Source organism: Notamacropus eugenii, chromosome 5 (assembly GCF_028372415.1).
Source record: "Notamacropus eugenii isolate mMacEug1 chromosome 5, mMacEug1.pri_v2, whole genome shotgun sequence".
NCBI lineage: Eukaryota > Metazoa > Chordata > Mammalia > Diprotodontia > Macropodidae > Notamacropus > Notamacropus eugenii.
Window position 1 is genome coordinate 106,932,665 of NC_092876.1, and position 14,378 is coordinate 106,947,042.

At 34.7% G+C, this 14,378-nt stretch overlaps 1 protein-coding gene across 4 annotated transcripts in view; it reads right to left on the reverse strand.

Moving 5' to 3' along the window:
- Positions 1-14,378, reverse strand: part of PHF11 (PHD finger protein 11) — a 46,590-nt gene that overhangs the window by 20,639 nt on the left and 11,573 nt on the right. For all 4 annotated transcript variants that reach the window (XM_072610530.1, XM_072610529.1, XM_072610531.1 and 1 more), the window contains exon 2: positions 3,903-4,018. In XM_072610530.1, the coding sequence (XP_072466631.1) occupies positions 3,903-4,018 (116 nt within the window). The remainder of the gene's footprint in view (positions 1-3,902; positions 4,019-14,378) is intronic.

The window sequence follows — 14,378 nt, forward strand, 5'->3', positions numbered from 1 at the left end:
ACAGAATGATAGGTAATGCAGTAAAAAGGAGCTCAGAAAATGACTGGAAAAAGATGTAAAGGTCAAACAGATCAAAGTGAATGATTTGAGAGACAGAAAAAAATACTCATTTATTGGGATGCTGGGGGAAAATGGAATGAGAAAAGAATCTGATAACTACAGTTAAATAACAGTCACAGAACTATTCTTAAAAAGTGAAATTTGGTAAATATAAAAATCCAGACATTTCAAAAAGGAGAAACCTAAAGTTCAACTCATTCAGGTATATCATCATCAAACTGAGGAGACCAAAGGAACAATCCTTAGTAATTAGATATACAGATATGTAAATCAGAGTCTCATGAGGTTAGTACTCTGAAAACCAGAAATAGCTGAAAAAATTAGTCAGATATCTATCTATTTATCTAGTTGAAAAACATGGGCTCCCAATACCAGAATCAGTTTAGCAAATCTAAGAATTCTATTTGAAAGCTAGAGAATATTAAAATATCAAACAGGTCTCAAATAATTAATTTTTCAAAAATAGACCAAGATCTTGAAAGAGCCTTTGGAACTGACTAGAAAATATACAGAGAATTAAATAGTTACTTGGAATAACAGACACTCTTCAAATATGATTAAGTAGTTTCTATTGTATACTAAGAACCTCCATGAATAAATAAAAACACAGTGTGGTGCTGGCTAAATTACTAAAAGACAAAGTTGAGTTTGGAAAGAAAAGAATGTTGCTAATTGTTTTAAAAAGGGAGAATAAAAGGCAAGACAAAGAGTTGATCTTAACAAAGTTATTATCATTGAGAAAGAGAGGTGGGATATCTAATTTGAGAGGTATGTATTAGCATCAAAAAATAGTAACACAGTTCCTCTGTTTAGAGCTTGATTTAGTAATAGAAATGATAAAATAATAAAGTTCTTTACTTCTGATAACATTAATAATTTAACAGATGGTTAAATAAGTGAAATTTTATAGTTGTGATATATACTTATCAATATATATACTTGTAAATATAAGGAGAAAGGGTTACATAAAGGATTTTTTTTAATCCAAGGTGTTTATAGAAAACATATCTCATACAAAAATATGTACACAGAATTAACTTGAAATATGGGCTAAATTTTGTCATGTCAATTTACTTATACAGTCTCTCCAGTCCTTTCATTTTATGGATTGTCTTATCTTTTCGCATTTAAAGTTATGAGCGATTTTTATTTTTCTCCATTTACCTCCATTTTTTTCTGAATTAGGATTTTGTTGTTGCTCGTCTTCTGTAAAGAAAATATTTTGTCTCTTTTGCAACTTTTGCTTAATCTACTTTAAGATAATACTATTCCTACAGGTTCTTTTCTCTTCATTAATAAATACTTACTGACTAATTGTCTGATAAAAGGTAATTAATTTTAATTATGAATAAGAAATATGCTTACTGATTAAGCAAAAGAGCTTAATATGCTTATTGATCAAGGAAAAATAAAAGGAGACAAAATTAATGGATTTAGTTATGTAAACAGAACAGATTTTGCATGCTAGAAAGAGAAGTATTGAAATTAAAAAGAAAATAAACATCTTTCTGATAGGTGTATCATGGGAAAAGTATAATATCCAGACTCTATGAAGAGACAACATAAATTTATAAGCCTATTTCCTAATGGACAAAGGTCAAAGGATATGAGCAATTTTGAAAGAGAAAACAAATTATTAGTAGTCACTTGTAAAACTGTTCAAATTCAATAACAATCACAGAAATACACATCCAGTATAATGGAAAGAGTATGGACTTGAAATCAGGAGATTCCTGGGTTAAGAGTCTGTTTCTGACACTAAGAAAATGTAGTTATCAAAAGTAAATTAATTAAGCTCTCAGAACTTCAGTTTCTTTATCTGCAAAATGGGAAAATCAACAGCCCCGACCTCATAAGGTCTTCGTGATGGATCAATGAGATAAAATGTAAAAGTCATACCAACTGACATGTGCATAGTAATCTAAGGTGTGTAAAGTGCTCTATATATGCTACCTCATTTGATATAAGGACTCTGTGAGTTGTTATTAAGTATTAGTTCCCCATTTTACAGATAAGGAAGTTGAGGCACTTTGAGAACTTTAAAGTACTTTATAAATGTTAATTATTATTGTTTATTATTACTATTCTTATAATTTTGAGGTTTTGTTTCACATTATTAGTAGAATTAAAAATTGGCAGACTTTTTGGAAAACAGGATCAAAAGATTCTTACAGATTTGAAAGTGCCTTTTCCTATAATCTATTCAAAAACCTTAATTTTACAGCTGAGAAAATAAGACCCTAAAGGCTTAAATGATTTGTCTAAAGTTAGATAATTAATGATCTGAAAAGCCGGGATGTGAGCCTCTGGCATTTGATTCCAAATTCATTTTCTTTCCCCAATACCCCATGGAAATATGATCAGCAAAACTATTTCAAGAAACATATCCTAAGGACGTTGTTAAAAGCACAAAAAGATCTATCTGTACAAAAAAACCCCACAGTTGTTTTTATCTGAAATAGTGAAAAACTGGAAACAACTACCATGTCCAATGTTTGGGGAGTTGTTAAATAATCTGTATAATGTAATATTATTGTATTATAAAATATAACAAAGTGGAAACAAGTATAGAAAGCCTTGGATGAAACGATACAAAGTAAAGAAAGCAGAATTAGAACAGTTTTCAAGCTGATTATGACTATATTAAAAAACAGTAACAGCCACAAAATTCTGTAAGCATATCAAAGAAATTATTGGGAGGAAGGAGAATGAAAGGAAATAAACATTTACACAGTTCTGACTATGTGCTAGGCACTGTGCTAAGCATTATTTTTTAACAAATATTCTCTTATTTGATTTTCACAATAACCCTATAATTAAGTGACATGATTATTCCCATTTTGTAGCTGAAGAAGCTGAGGCAACCAGAGGTTGTCAAGGGTCACACAGCTAGCAAATGTCTGAGTCTAAATATGAACCATAAGTCTTCTTGACTCCAGGCCCAGCACACTGTCCACTGTGCCACTGGATAAAGTAAAGCTTTTAAAATAAATTTATTAAAGTTTCTATTTTTCCTTATATCAAAATCTATTAAGAATTGTAATCTCTGAAGATTTAAGGCACTGGAAAGATGTCTGACAGGTATAAGTAGGGAAGTTGCAGTATGTTGCCAACTATGACCTCTTCTCAAGAAGTTCCATCAAAGGTTGCATGCCAGAGATGTAGGACTGGAAAAGGAAGTGAGTCAATCACATATCAAGAGGGAGAGAAAAAAGATGGAAAATTCAAATATTACACTAGTAATCAAAAAATAGTAAAGGATCTAGGAGAAAGATGCCAGGATGTTGAATCAAGAGAATTCTATGGGATAAGATGTAGGTAGGTTGTAACTGGCACCTTTGGAAAGAGCAGCCTAGCATCAATATCATGGATCCACTGAAGTAGTAAATTACTGTTTTGGGTTGTTTAGTTGCTTTTCAGTAATGTCTGACTCTTTGTGACCCTTTTGGGGGCTTTTTTGGCAAAGATGCCAAGTTGGTTGTCATTTCCTTCTCCAGCTCATTTTACAGATGAAGAGATTGAGGTAAACAGGGTTATGTGACTTGTCCAGGGCCAGAGTTAGTAAGCTTCTGAGATCATATTTGAACTCAGGAAGAGGAGTCTTCATCATTCCTATGATGAATATGTAAACAGTCCAAGTTTTATGGTTTTATTTTGTATCTTATTCCCTATTTTAGTTTTTTAAAGTATTTTTGATATTTTTGAGATGGTTGAGTTTATAATAATTTCTAAATAAAGAAAATACACAATATTACTTGGGATAAATCTAAAGTTTTCCCTTAGTACCTGAAGTGACATTCAACCATCCCCCCAAAAAATTAATATTTATTGAGATAACTTACCAAACAATTTTCATGTGCTACTAATTCCAGATCTTGTGAGACATATAGTACACCACGCTCATCATCTTGAGGACACAGATCACAAGTTATTTTTACCATTCTTTCTTGGAAGATACCTGTAATTAACATGACTGGTTAGGAAAGTTGTCAGCCAACTTCTTACTATGGAAATCCACTTAAGTAAGAGGTAGGAAATCATTTTATTTTCTTTCTTTAAAAATTTTTTTTGCAATTATATCATTATAATTCCTTCTTCTCTCCCAAGTTAAACTGTCCCTTTTGCAATCAAGGATTCTTACCTTAAAGGGGAGAAAATAAACTAGGTAAATAATTTAGTTTTTTTTTTAACGTGAGAAAAGTAGAAAATGTTCAGTGTACCTTCAGCATACACTTCAAAAAATTACAAAAAAACTACACTGAGGCTCATCAACTGGGGAATGGCTGAACAGGTTGTGCTATATGATTGTGATGGAACGCTACTGTGCTATAAGAAATGATGAGTTTGATGATCTTAAAAAAACATGGAAAGATTTGCACTCAATAATGAAAAGCGAAATGAGCAGAACTGAGAGAAGACTGTATATGGTATGAGCAATATTGTTTTAAGAACAACTTTGAACAAATAAGTTATTTTGACTATTATAAATACCCAAATTAACTGTAAAAGACATATGAAGAAAGACACTCTCTGCATCCAGAGAAAGAACTGGATAAACAGAAATATGTATAGAATAATTTTACTCATATACCTATTTGTAGCCATCTCTAGGGTGAAAGAGGGGGAAAGGGAAAAAAATAAATTTACATGATACTTTTGTTGTGTATTTGAAAGGAATAGCAAATTGTGCATAGAAGATTTTCAGTTTCATGGGCAATCATCTTTTTTATTGTACTATGTTATAGAAATGCTTGTTTTATTCCATAAATCAAAAATAAAATAATTTTTTAGAAAGAATAAAATTTTATTTGATAAATATTTTAATGCTACATGATGATAAAAGAAAGTGAAATGGAGGAAATGGATAAGAGGAGGAAAAAACTGTAAGAGAATGGAAATGAAGGGAAGGATGAGAGAGAGAAAGCAGATAAAAAAAAAGGATTAAAAAAAAGGGACAGAAGCTCTGAATGTCCTAGGATTAGTGTGTTATGACAAAGTAAACTTTTCAAGTCACAAAGATTTTCCCTTATCATTAACTGGGCCTGTGAACACCTGTATTAAGTAAAGATTTGTTTTCTCTGACTTTAAAATCCATCATTGTCCATTAACCCAGAGGAATGCTGTTCATATTAGTGAATAGTTTTGAATTTTAATATTTAAAGTTGTTTTTGAAACAAGTATTTCTCTTACCATGTAATTATGAAGGATTCAAACTTATGAAAAGGGATGGTTTAGGGAAGGGGTGTGACCACACATGGCCTTGAGGCTGCAGTTCCCCATTCCTGGTTTAGGTCATTTTACTACTAGCTATTGCTTAACAATCCATTTTGCAACTAAAAACTAGACTTTTGTCAAAATTATGGTGATCGTATCCCATAATTCCAAAAGTTACATTTGAAACTAGTATTTATTTCATTGTCCTGAGCTTTGCTTTAAAAAAAAAATCCACTGTTTTAGACTATTTAAGTTCTAAAGGGAATAATTTATAGGAAACAAAAAAAATCTTAGTGAAAAAGCTTTCAAGGATAAATGAGTCCCACTTCAATCAAACACAGACACAAAAAAAAGTCTCTGCTCTCAAAAGGTTTACATTCTACTTCTCATTCATTTCAGTCAACTAAGGTCAGTAATAAATCAATAGGCTAGGCTTCATTTACATACCTACTGTAATGTGCTGCCAAATTGATTAAGCAAGTTAACTAAGCTGAACCTCAGTTTTTGTGGTTGGTTTTGGGGACACACATACAATGAATAAATGAATTTTGTATGGAGTGGTCTGTCCTATCTCTGGAAAGTGTGAAAATGTCTAAGAAAGGTGTGGTTCTTGTCCTCAAGGAAACTAAATGAATTTTAAGTTAAATATATTATACCAGAGTTCGTTGATGCAAAAAATGCTACAGGGCAGTAAGTTCAAGATTAATTTCCAAATCAATATCACATAGAGAAAGAGTTCTAAGTTCAGAAGAAAAGATCATTGTGTCCTGGGGTGGTCAGAGAAGGTGCCTTTGGGCCTTTCAGGACAATCCATTGGATAGATGGAAAGGAAATGGGAAGGTATGTGAGGAATTGGAGAAACAGGACGGCATAAAGGTAGCTCAGGAGATGGTGGGTGGTAGATGGATCTAGGTGAGACAGAGTTCTTGGGGCTGGTGTGAGAGATAAGGCTGGAAAAGTAGGATGGGCCAAGATTTTGAAGGTCTAAGCATGTCAGGTCTAAGGAGTTTGATTTGGTAGGCAGAGTTTTCTAAACTGTGAGATGCACCCCCTGAAAAATCATGGCTACAAATGATGGGATATTTTTGAATCTAACTTCTGTTAAATATATCCCTTTGTTTCCCCAATGAAAACAAGGTTAACAAAAACAAGTCTAATAATGCTTTCCAATTGACTGCCAATGCAGTGGCAGTGATTATGTAACATGGTATGTATAAATGAAAATTGTTTTGGACTTTCAGTACTCGAAGGAGTCAGGTTAAATAAAGGTCTAGGAGTATTAGTTTAACACATGGTCCCTTTTACAATTTAGACATCTTCAATGTTTCCCAGATAGTTGTATATTGAGAAATGAGACTGAAGCTACATCCAGGTTTTCAACTTGTTCTAAGAACAATCAACTGTATGAAAAAAAAAATGACCCATTCAAGGGAAGGCTCTTTTCAATATTGTGTGATAAAATGCAAGCAGAGCATGAGGACACTTCTATACAGTCAAGAAACATAGTCACTTTTTCATGCTTAATGAGCTAGAAAAACATCTGATCTAAAAGAAAAAGTTGCCATTTTTCTTAGTGATAATGAAAATAGAGCAAATTCATAACAAAAAATTTCTCCTGAAACAAATAGTAAGTGAACATTTTTGAAAAAATAAAATAAAAAATCTGTACTCTAAATAAATTCAAAGTAGTTAGATTTATAATAATTCAGAAAGATAAAGTAACTACATTTATTAAAAAAGTTAAAACTATGGATAATGAATTTACAAAATAGTATTTTTATCTATTTCCCAATTTCAAAATCACCTGCTCTAAAAATGAAACAAGAAAATAACATACCTGTTTATTAGGAAGAAAGGATTTATTATGTGTCTGCTGTGTGTCAGGCACTATTAAGTGATTTACAAATATTATCACATTTGATCCTCACAGCCCTGGGGGATAGGCGCTGTTCTTATCCTCATTTACAGTTGAGGAAACTGAGACAGACTTGCCCACAGTGACACAGTTAATAAGCGTCTGAAGCCAGATTTGAATGAAATCAGGTCTTCTTGACTCCAGACCTAGTACTTATCCATTGTACCACCTAGCTGTCTCTAGGGCTGTTTATTAATTATTTGACTGAACTACAGAAGCAATTTGCATTTTATTTTAAAGATCTACATATTTCTAAGTATGCATGTGTAAGGAACCAATTTGTTATGGACAAAATATGATACATTCAGTCTTACTGCATCTGAAAAAGCATGATTAATCAACTTGTCTTATGATAGCATACTGAAACAAGAATTTGAACCTGTGAATTTCATTTTGCTTTGGCTACAGGTGAACAAAGAGTTCTGGGATTTATCCAACAAAGTGATATGAAGATTATGATCATTTGTAGAAGCTTATTACATTAAATAGGATTTTCTGCTGTAACAGCAAGCTTGATTAGTAGTTGAAAAAGGGTTACAGAAAGCAAAATAATCAGTGACACCACATTTTAAGGACCTTTGCACTCTAGAACAAATCAACCCATTACATTACTATTGTTGTGTGTGTCATTATGGTATAAATATGAAATTTTGAAAGGATTATATCAATAAATATCTACATATGTTGCATTATTTTTATTATACTGTTTAAAATGTTGTATTGCCATAAATACAATCTATTTTTATTTTCATTGAATGAAATATTAGCAAAGAAATTATCTGTTTTGTGGAAAGTGCTGGGGAGACACTATGATTGTTTGCTCAAGCAAGGCATTACTATACAATGGAAACCAGGCAGTGGTAAGGCATTGAGGGCTTGTACAAGCAGGGAGTGATATGATGACAAATTAAAATAGTTTCAAAGTTGCAGGATAGATTACAGTGGGAAGTACAAGAAGTAGGGGGACCAGTTGGATTTGGGCAAAAAGTCGGGCACGATAAAAGGCAGAACTTGGATAGCAACAGTAAAAGGGAAGGGAAGGATACATTTTTTAAACTTACCAGATTTGATAGCGAATTGGAAATAGGAATTCAGGGAAAGAGAAGTTGAAAGCCAAGGAATCCAAGTTTGGAAGAGAAAAGAAAAATCATCTAGTCTGGGGGTGGTGAACCTGTAGCCTTGAGGCCCATGTGGTCCTCTAGGTCTTCAAGTGTGACCCTTTGACTCAATCCAAAATGATTCAGTCCCAAACCTACCTGATGCATGAATTTTTTTCTACACCATCCCTAATAAGTCTAACAATTGCCTGAACACTTCCAATGACAGGACACTTCCTATCTACCTTCCATCTGAGGACTACTGGAATAAGAATAAATCAATCAGTACATCAGCAGACACTTATCCACTATATGCCAGGCACTATTCTTAATGCTGGAGAAGCAAAGACAAAAAAGTGAAAAAAATTACTGCTCTCAAGAAGCTTGTATTCTCTATCGGAGGAGAAACCTGTCCATATATAAATGTAGCATAGGCATGACACCAATCTCCCCATTTTCTCTAAGCTCTCTTTCTTCCTAAACCCCATGGGTGGGGGTGGGGGGGCTGATTTGTCCCTATCCCGCACTCACATTGGTGGGTCAGGTGGTTCCCCAGAGAAGTGACCACAAAGCAACAACTCACTCTTAAGGTCCCTAAGGGGAAGTCTATTGTGGAGAGAAGACACTACTGCTGCTCACCACAGAAGGTCCTTAAGTTTCCATCAGGGTGTTACCCATTGAAACAAAGCAGTCACAATAAACTCTTAAACATGAAACATTTACTGAATGTGAAGACCAAAGCAAGAATAAATATGGTACAACATTTACTCAGTAGCTAGCAAAAGCAAGAATAATCAAAGTGTGAATCTACCCTTAAGTCTGGGTCACACTCTCTTACCAATGTATATATTGTATGTAGGGGACAGAAACCTAGCCATGAGGCACACTGAGTGGTGAAACTGACATGCCTGGAGCAAGTCAAGACTAAATTGCAGATCTAGATACTGGTCTAGATCTAGATCTAGGACACTCTACTGTTTATTACCTGCTTTTGAGCCTCTCTGCTTTTCTGCTACTCAGAGGTACCTGGTTCAGCACATAGAGCTTAGGGTCTAGAGTCAGGGAGACCTGAGTTCAAATATGTCCTCAGACACTTACTAATTGGGTGACCCTAGGTAAGTCACTTAATCCTCCGTTTCCTCAATCACAAAATGGGGATAACAGTAGCACCTATCTCCCAGACTTCTTGTGAGGATCAAATGGCTTAACCTAGCACCTAGTAACCTAGGAGACACTTACATGATTGTTCCCTTCTCTTACCTCTACCTTCCAAGACATGTTAAACTGTTTTAGCAAAGTATTACATTCTTTGAGTGAAAGAGCAGCCCTAACCCTGGAGTCTGTAACTTTCATGTCTGGGTCCTAGGCTTGGGGTTGAAGCAATTTTTTAGCTGTTTCCATGACAAGCTGCACCCTCAAGCTTGAGCAGTACAGAGATCTCAGTTCATCTCTATGAGGTTCTGAGGAATTTCTCCCTATCTAGTCTGAGAGAGGAGTAGAAAGCAATGCAGTCAGTACCCTGAAGGATTTTCCTGGGGCTCAGTCTATAGATGGCAGGCACTAAGGGTGATAATTCCAGGCCAGCCCCAACTCCCACAGCACCTGTAGGGCTCTTCTGTCTTCCCTCCATCAAATTCTTTCAAATACTGGAGGGTGCTAACGTACAGTGGCTGGTACTTAGTAAATGTTTAATAAATGACTATTGACTCCATTTTACTTGAGGCCAAAGGGGTTCAACAAGACTTTCAAGGCTTCCTTCGGTCCACTCTCTCAGAAATTCCCCACTTAAGCAGCTGCCTTCTTCACCTTCTGATTCTGGTCCACTTGGCTTCTTTGAGGCAGCAAGGGGCAGTTGGTGCTGTGAATTCCTCTTCAGGCAGAAGTAGCGTCTTCTCGGTCTTCTGACCTTTAACCTTCTCACCTTAATAGGGACTCACCTCTTATTCCAGCTGAAAAGCCCAAAATTCACACATTTCTATGAGGCATCATAAGAAAAAAAGATAATTTTCCTATAGTCCCCAGTTCTTCAATTTAGAATTTCTCAGGGATCTTTTTCAAAACTCTGACAACAGGCACATGTAAATGAGCTGATGGACCACAATGCCTTTCTTTGCCTTTAACTGGGGCTTTTGCCTGTGAGAGACTGTTCTTTCTCCAGTCCTCTCAGAACATTGTGTCTTCACCTCAAGTACTTTTATCTGATGGGCTGTATTTCTTCTCAAGCATATTTTATCTGTGTTCCATACACAAATCTGTTTTTTTATCTGCTCAGCACAGAGCTTGGCATAGATTAAGCATTTAATAAATATTTTGTTGCCTTTCTTCACCCTTTCAGAAGCCAAAATATCCACATAACTAAGGCGCAGCATCTCATACTTTTGCTGGGAAAATAGAAACCATTCTCCATTCTCATCATCTCAATTGACATCATCTCACATTCTTCATCAACCCGTCTCTGATAAAGAGATGGCTCTTCTCCTTGCCAAATACAACCCCTCTACATATGCCCTTGATCCTCTCTCCTTGCACCTTCTCCAACCAACTGCATTCTTAATCATCTCCCTCTGCGTCAGCTTTTTGACATTTCCCAATCAGATGGCTCCATCCCCTCTGCTTTCAAAAACATCCAAATCTTCACCGTCCTTAAAAAGATCTTCACTCTGTCGTACCATCCCCTCAAGATACAATTCTATATCTCCTCTCCCATTTTCAGAGTCCTTTCAAAATGCAAACTAAACTATGATTCTATTCTGAAATTCTCATGGATAGAAATTCAGTTGTATGTTTATTCTGTTCTTTCATTTTACAATAATCTTACCCACTTGTTTTTGTACCATGTATTACTGTTGCCTGTTTAGTGGAAACAAAATGAAAATATTTTAAGGGTTGCTTTTCCTTGTATTTTAACCCCTGAATTGAGAGGTAAAAAGAGCAAGACAGTTTACTTTGTATTTTAGATGTGCTTATTGAGAATCTATTCATACTACATAAAGCAAAGGATCCGTTTCTGAAAAGTCACAGAGAGTAATTGGGGAATTTTTAAAAACACCTTCAAATATTTGCCTTAAAACAGTATAAAACACAACTTTCAGAAACATTTGAAAAATAACTGAATAAAACACAAACTTTGGATTCTGAAGCAAAATATGATTACCTACAATAATCAGGTTGCTCAAGCCATTACTCTTGGTGCACTAGCAAAGTTTCTAAGAGATTTACATGCTTATTGAATAATCTGGAAAATCTTGATATGATTCCCCAAGACATTCAAGACAAGGAAAATCATGTTGCCCTACATTATGCCTGTTTTGGGTTGAGTCCTTAGTTGCATGGGGGAAAAACATTGCTTTCTCCCCACATCTTCAGAAACAAGTTATTTAATGGGGCTGTGGACTTTATCATGGCTAGATGTTGGAAATTATAAAGTATAGGTTGGAAACAGCTCTTTTTTAAAAAAAATGGGGATCTTTGTGAGGTGGAATCCATTCTTACTCTGAGCCTTCTTGACCTCGTGTTGAAATTTCATTTATTAGCAATAATGTTGACTTTATATGCTTAGTAAAAGACTACACCTTTTGACATTTCTGTACAGCTTTATGCTTGGCAAAGATGCTCATAGTAACTGTACATTAGCATCTTCAATTTACAGATGAGAGGCTCAGAGAAAAGTTTACCTAGCTAGTCATTTGTAAAACCGGGACTCTCCTGACTTAGTCCAGTGTTTGTTCTGCTGTTCTAGATTATGTCTGTTGATGTTTACAGAGGAACATTAAAATATTTCTAATAGGGGCAGGGGATTTAATAAAATTTGTTTTCAAGAGTTTGTAATGCATGACATTTCCTATCTGTCTTGATTTCATGAACTTTTGCCCTAGTAGATTTAACTCTAGTGAAAAAATCTATTTTTTTCCCCAAGGTTCTCATATTGACCTACCTTTTAACATTACTGAATGACTGCTAAGCCAAAATGATTTTCTTTATCTTACAACAGTGCCTTAAGAATAGTGGTTATCAACTAGCTCACTGGCATTCTTAGGTAGCTATCAAGTTAGCTTCTACAGATACTGTGTTTCTGCAATGACTTTCTAATGAAACTCTACTTTAAGCCTCTTACTACTCCAATCTATTCTCCACACAGGTGCCAAAGGGATTTTTCTTAAACATGTCTGATTATGTCGTTCCCTGCTCAGTCAACTCCAATGGCCTATTGCCTCTCAGATAAAATGAAAGTTTTTCTCTATATAAGATAGATCTAAATAATTGGAGAAATATTAATTGCTCATGGGTAGGCCAAATTAATATAATAAAAAGTAACAATACCACCTAAATTGTAATATAAATTAATTTATATATTCAATGTCATGCCAATCAAATTACAAAAGAATTACTTTATAGAACCGGAAAAATAATAACAAAATTCATCTGGAAGAATAAAAGGTCAAGAATCTCAAGGGGAATAATAAAAAAAATGGAAAGGAAGAGGCAGTAATCCCAGATCTCTAAATATACTATAAAGCAATAATTATCAAAACAATTTGGCATTGGTTAAGAAACAGAGAAATCAATCAGTGAACAAATTAGGTACACAATATGTTGAAGCAAAGTAAGTATGGTTTCCTAGTATCTGAAAAATCCAAATATCAAAACTACTGGAATAAGAGCAAACTATTAACAAATCTTTTAGAAAAAAAATGGAAAGGAATCTGGCAAGAACTAGTTATAGACCAACTCCCCCATCACATACGAAGATAAGATCCAAATAGGTACATGACTCCAAATAGGTATACAAAGGGTGACATCATAAAAAAATTCAAAGGGCATGGAAGAAACTATCTGTTAAACATATGGATAGAGGAAGAATTCAATGAGGGAATACAAACAAGAAATAGAGATGATCACAGAAAGTAAAATGAATGATTTTGATTACCTAAAATTAAAACATTTTTACATGAACAAAATCAATGCAGCTAAAATTAGAAAGGAAACAAGTAAATTGGGGGGGGGGGAAGTATCTTTGTAGCAAGTTTCCCTGATAAAAGTCTCATCTCTAAGCTATACAGAGAACTGATTCAAATTTACAAGAATAAGAGTCATTCCCCAATTGGTAAATGGTTAAAAAACATGAATAGATGGTTTTTAGAGGAAGAAATCCAAGTTATAAAAAGTGATATAAAATGATGTTCTAAATCACTAATTAATTAAATGAAAATTAAAACAATTCCAGTGTACCACCTCATATCAATCAGACTGACAAAATTGAAAAGAAATGGAAAATGACAAGTTCTGAGGGAGCTGAGGAGGGGGAGAAAGGTATATTGAAGCACTGCTGGTGGAATTGTGAGTCAGTACTGACATTCTGGAAGCATTTTGGAACTATACCACCAAATCTATTAAATTGTGCATACCTATTGACTGCATAATATAGTTACTAAGGCTATAATATAGTTACTAAGGCTATAACTCACCCCCCAAAAGAGGAAAAAGATCCATATGTACATATTATTTACGACTGCTCTTTTTGTGGTGTCAAAGAACTAAACTCTGAGAAGACACTCCTCAATTGAGGAATGGCTAAAGAAGTTATTGGGTGGCTTAGATGGCACAGTGGAAAGTGTAATGGACCTTGAATCAGGAAAAATTATCTGGCCCCAGACAAGTCACCTCACCATTTCCCTCAGTTTCCTCATCTGTAAAATGAGCTGAGAAGGGAATGGCAGTATCTCATACAGTATCTCTGCCAAGAAAGCCCCCAAATGGGGTCACAAAGAGTTGAACACAACTGTAACAACTGAAAACAATAAAAAGAAGTGATAGTGGATGATATGATGGAATGCTGTTGTGCTGTTATTGTCCTTCGTTTTCAGAGGATAATCACATCATGATGTTGGGTTGAAATAGTGACTTATGGATGCTGTCTTGACGTGTGCACGAATCAGATTCAAGTGAGGCAGAGTTGCACAAAGTCATGAGCCTCAACTCTCTTTTCAAGTCACTGATGTCCAGTGACAAGACAAGAGTCAGGACAACGGGTTACGGGCCAGTGGTTGACCTTGATGTCTTCCGTGTCTGATCAAGTTCTAAGTACTCCACAG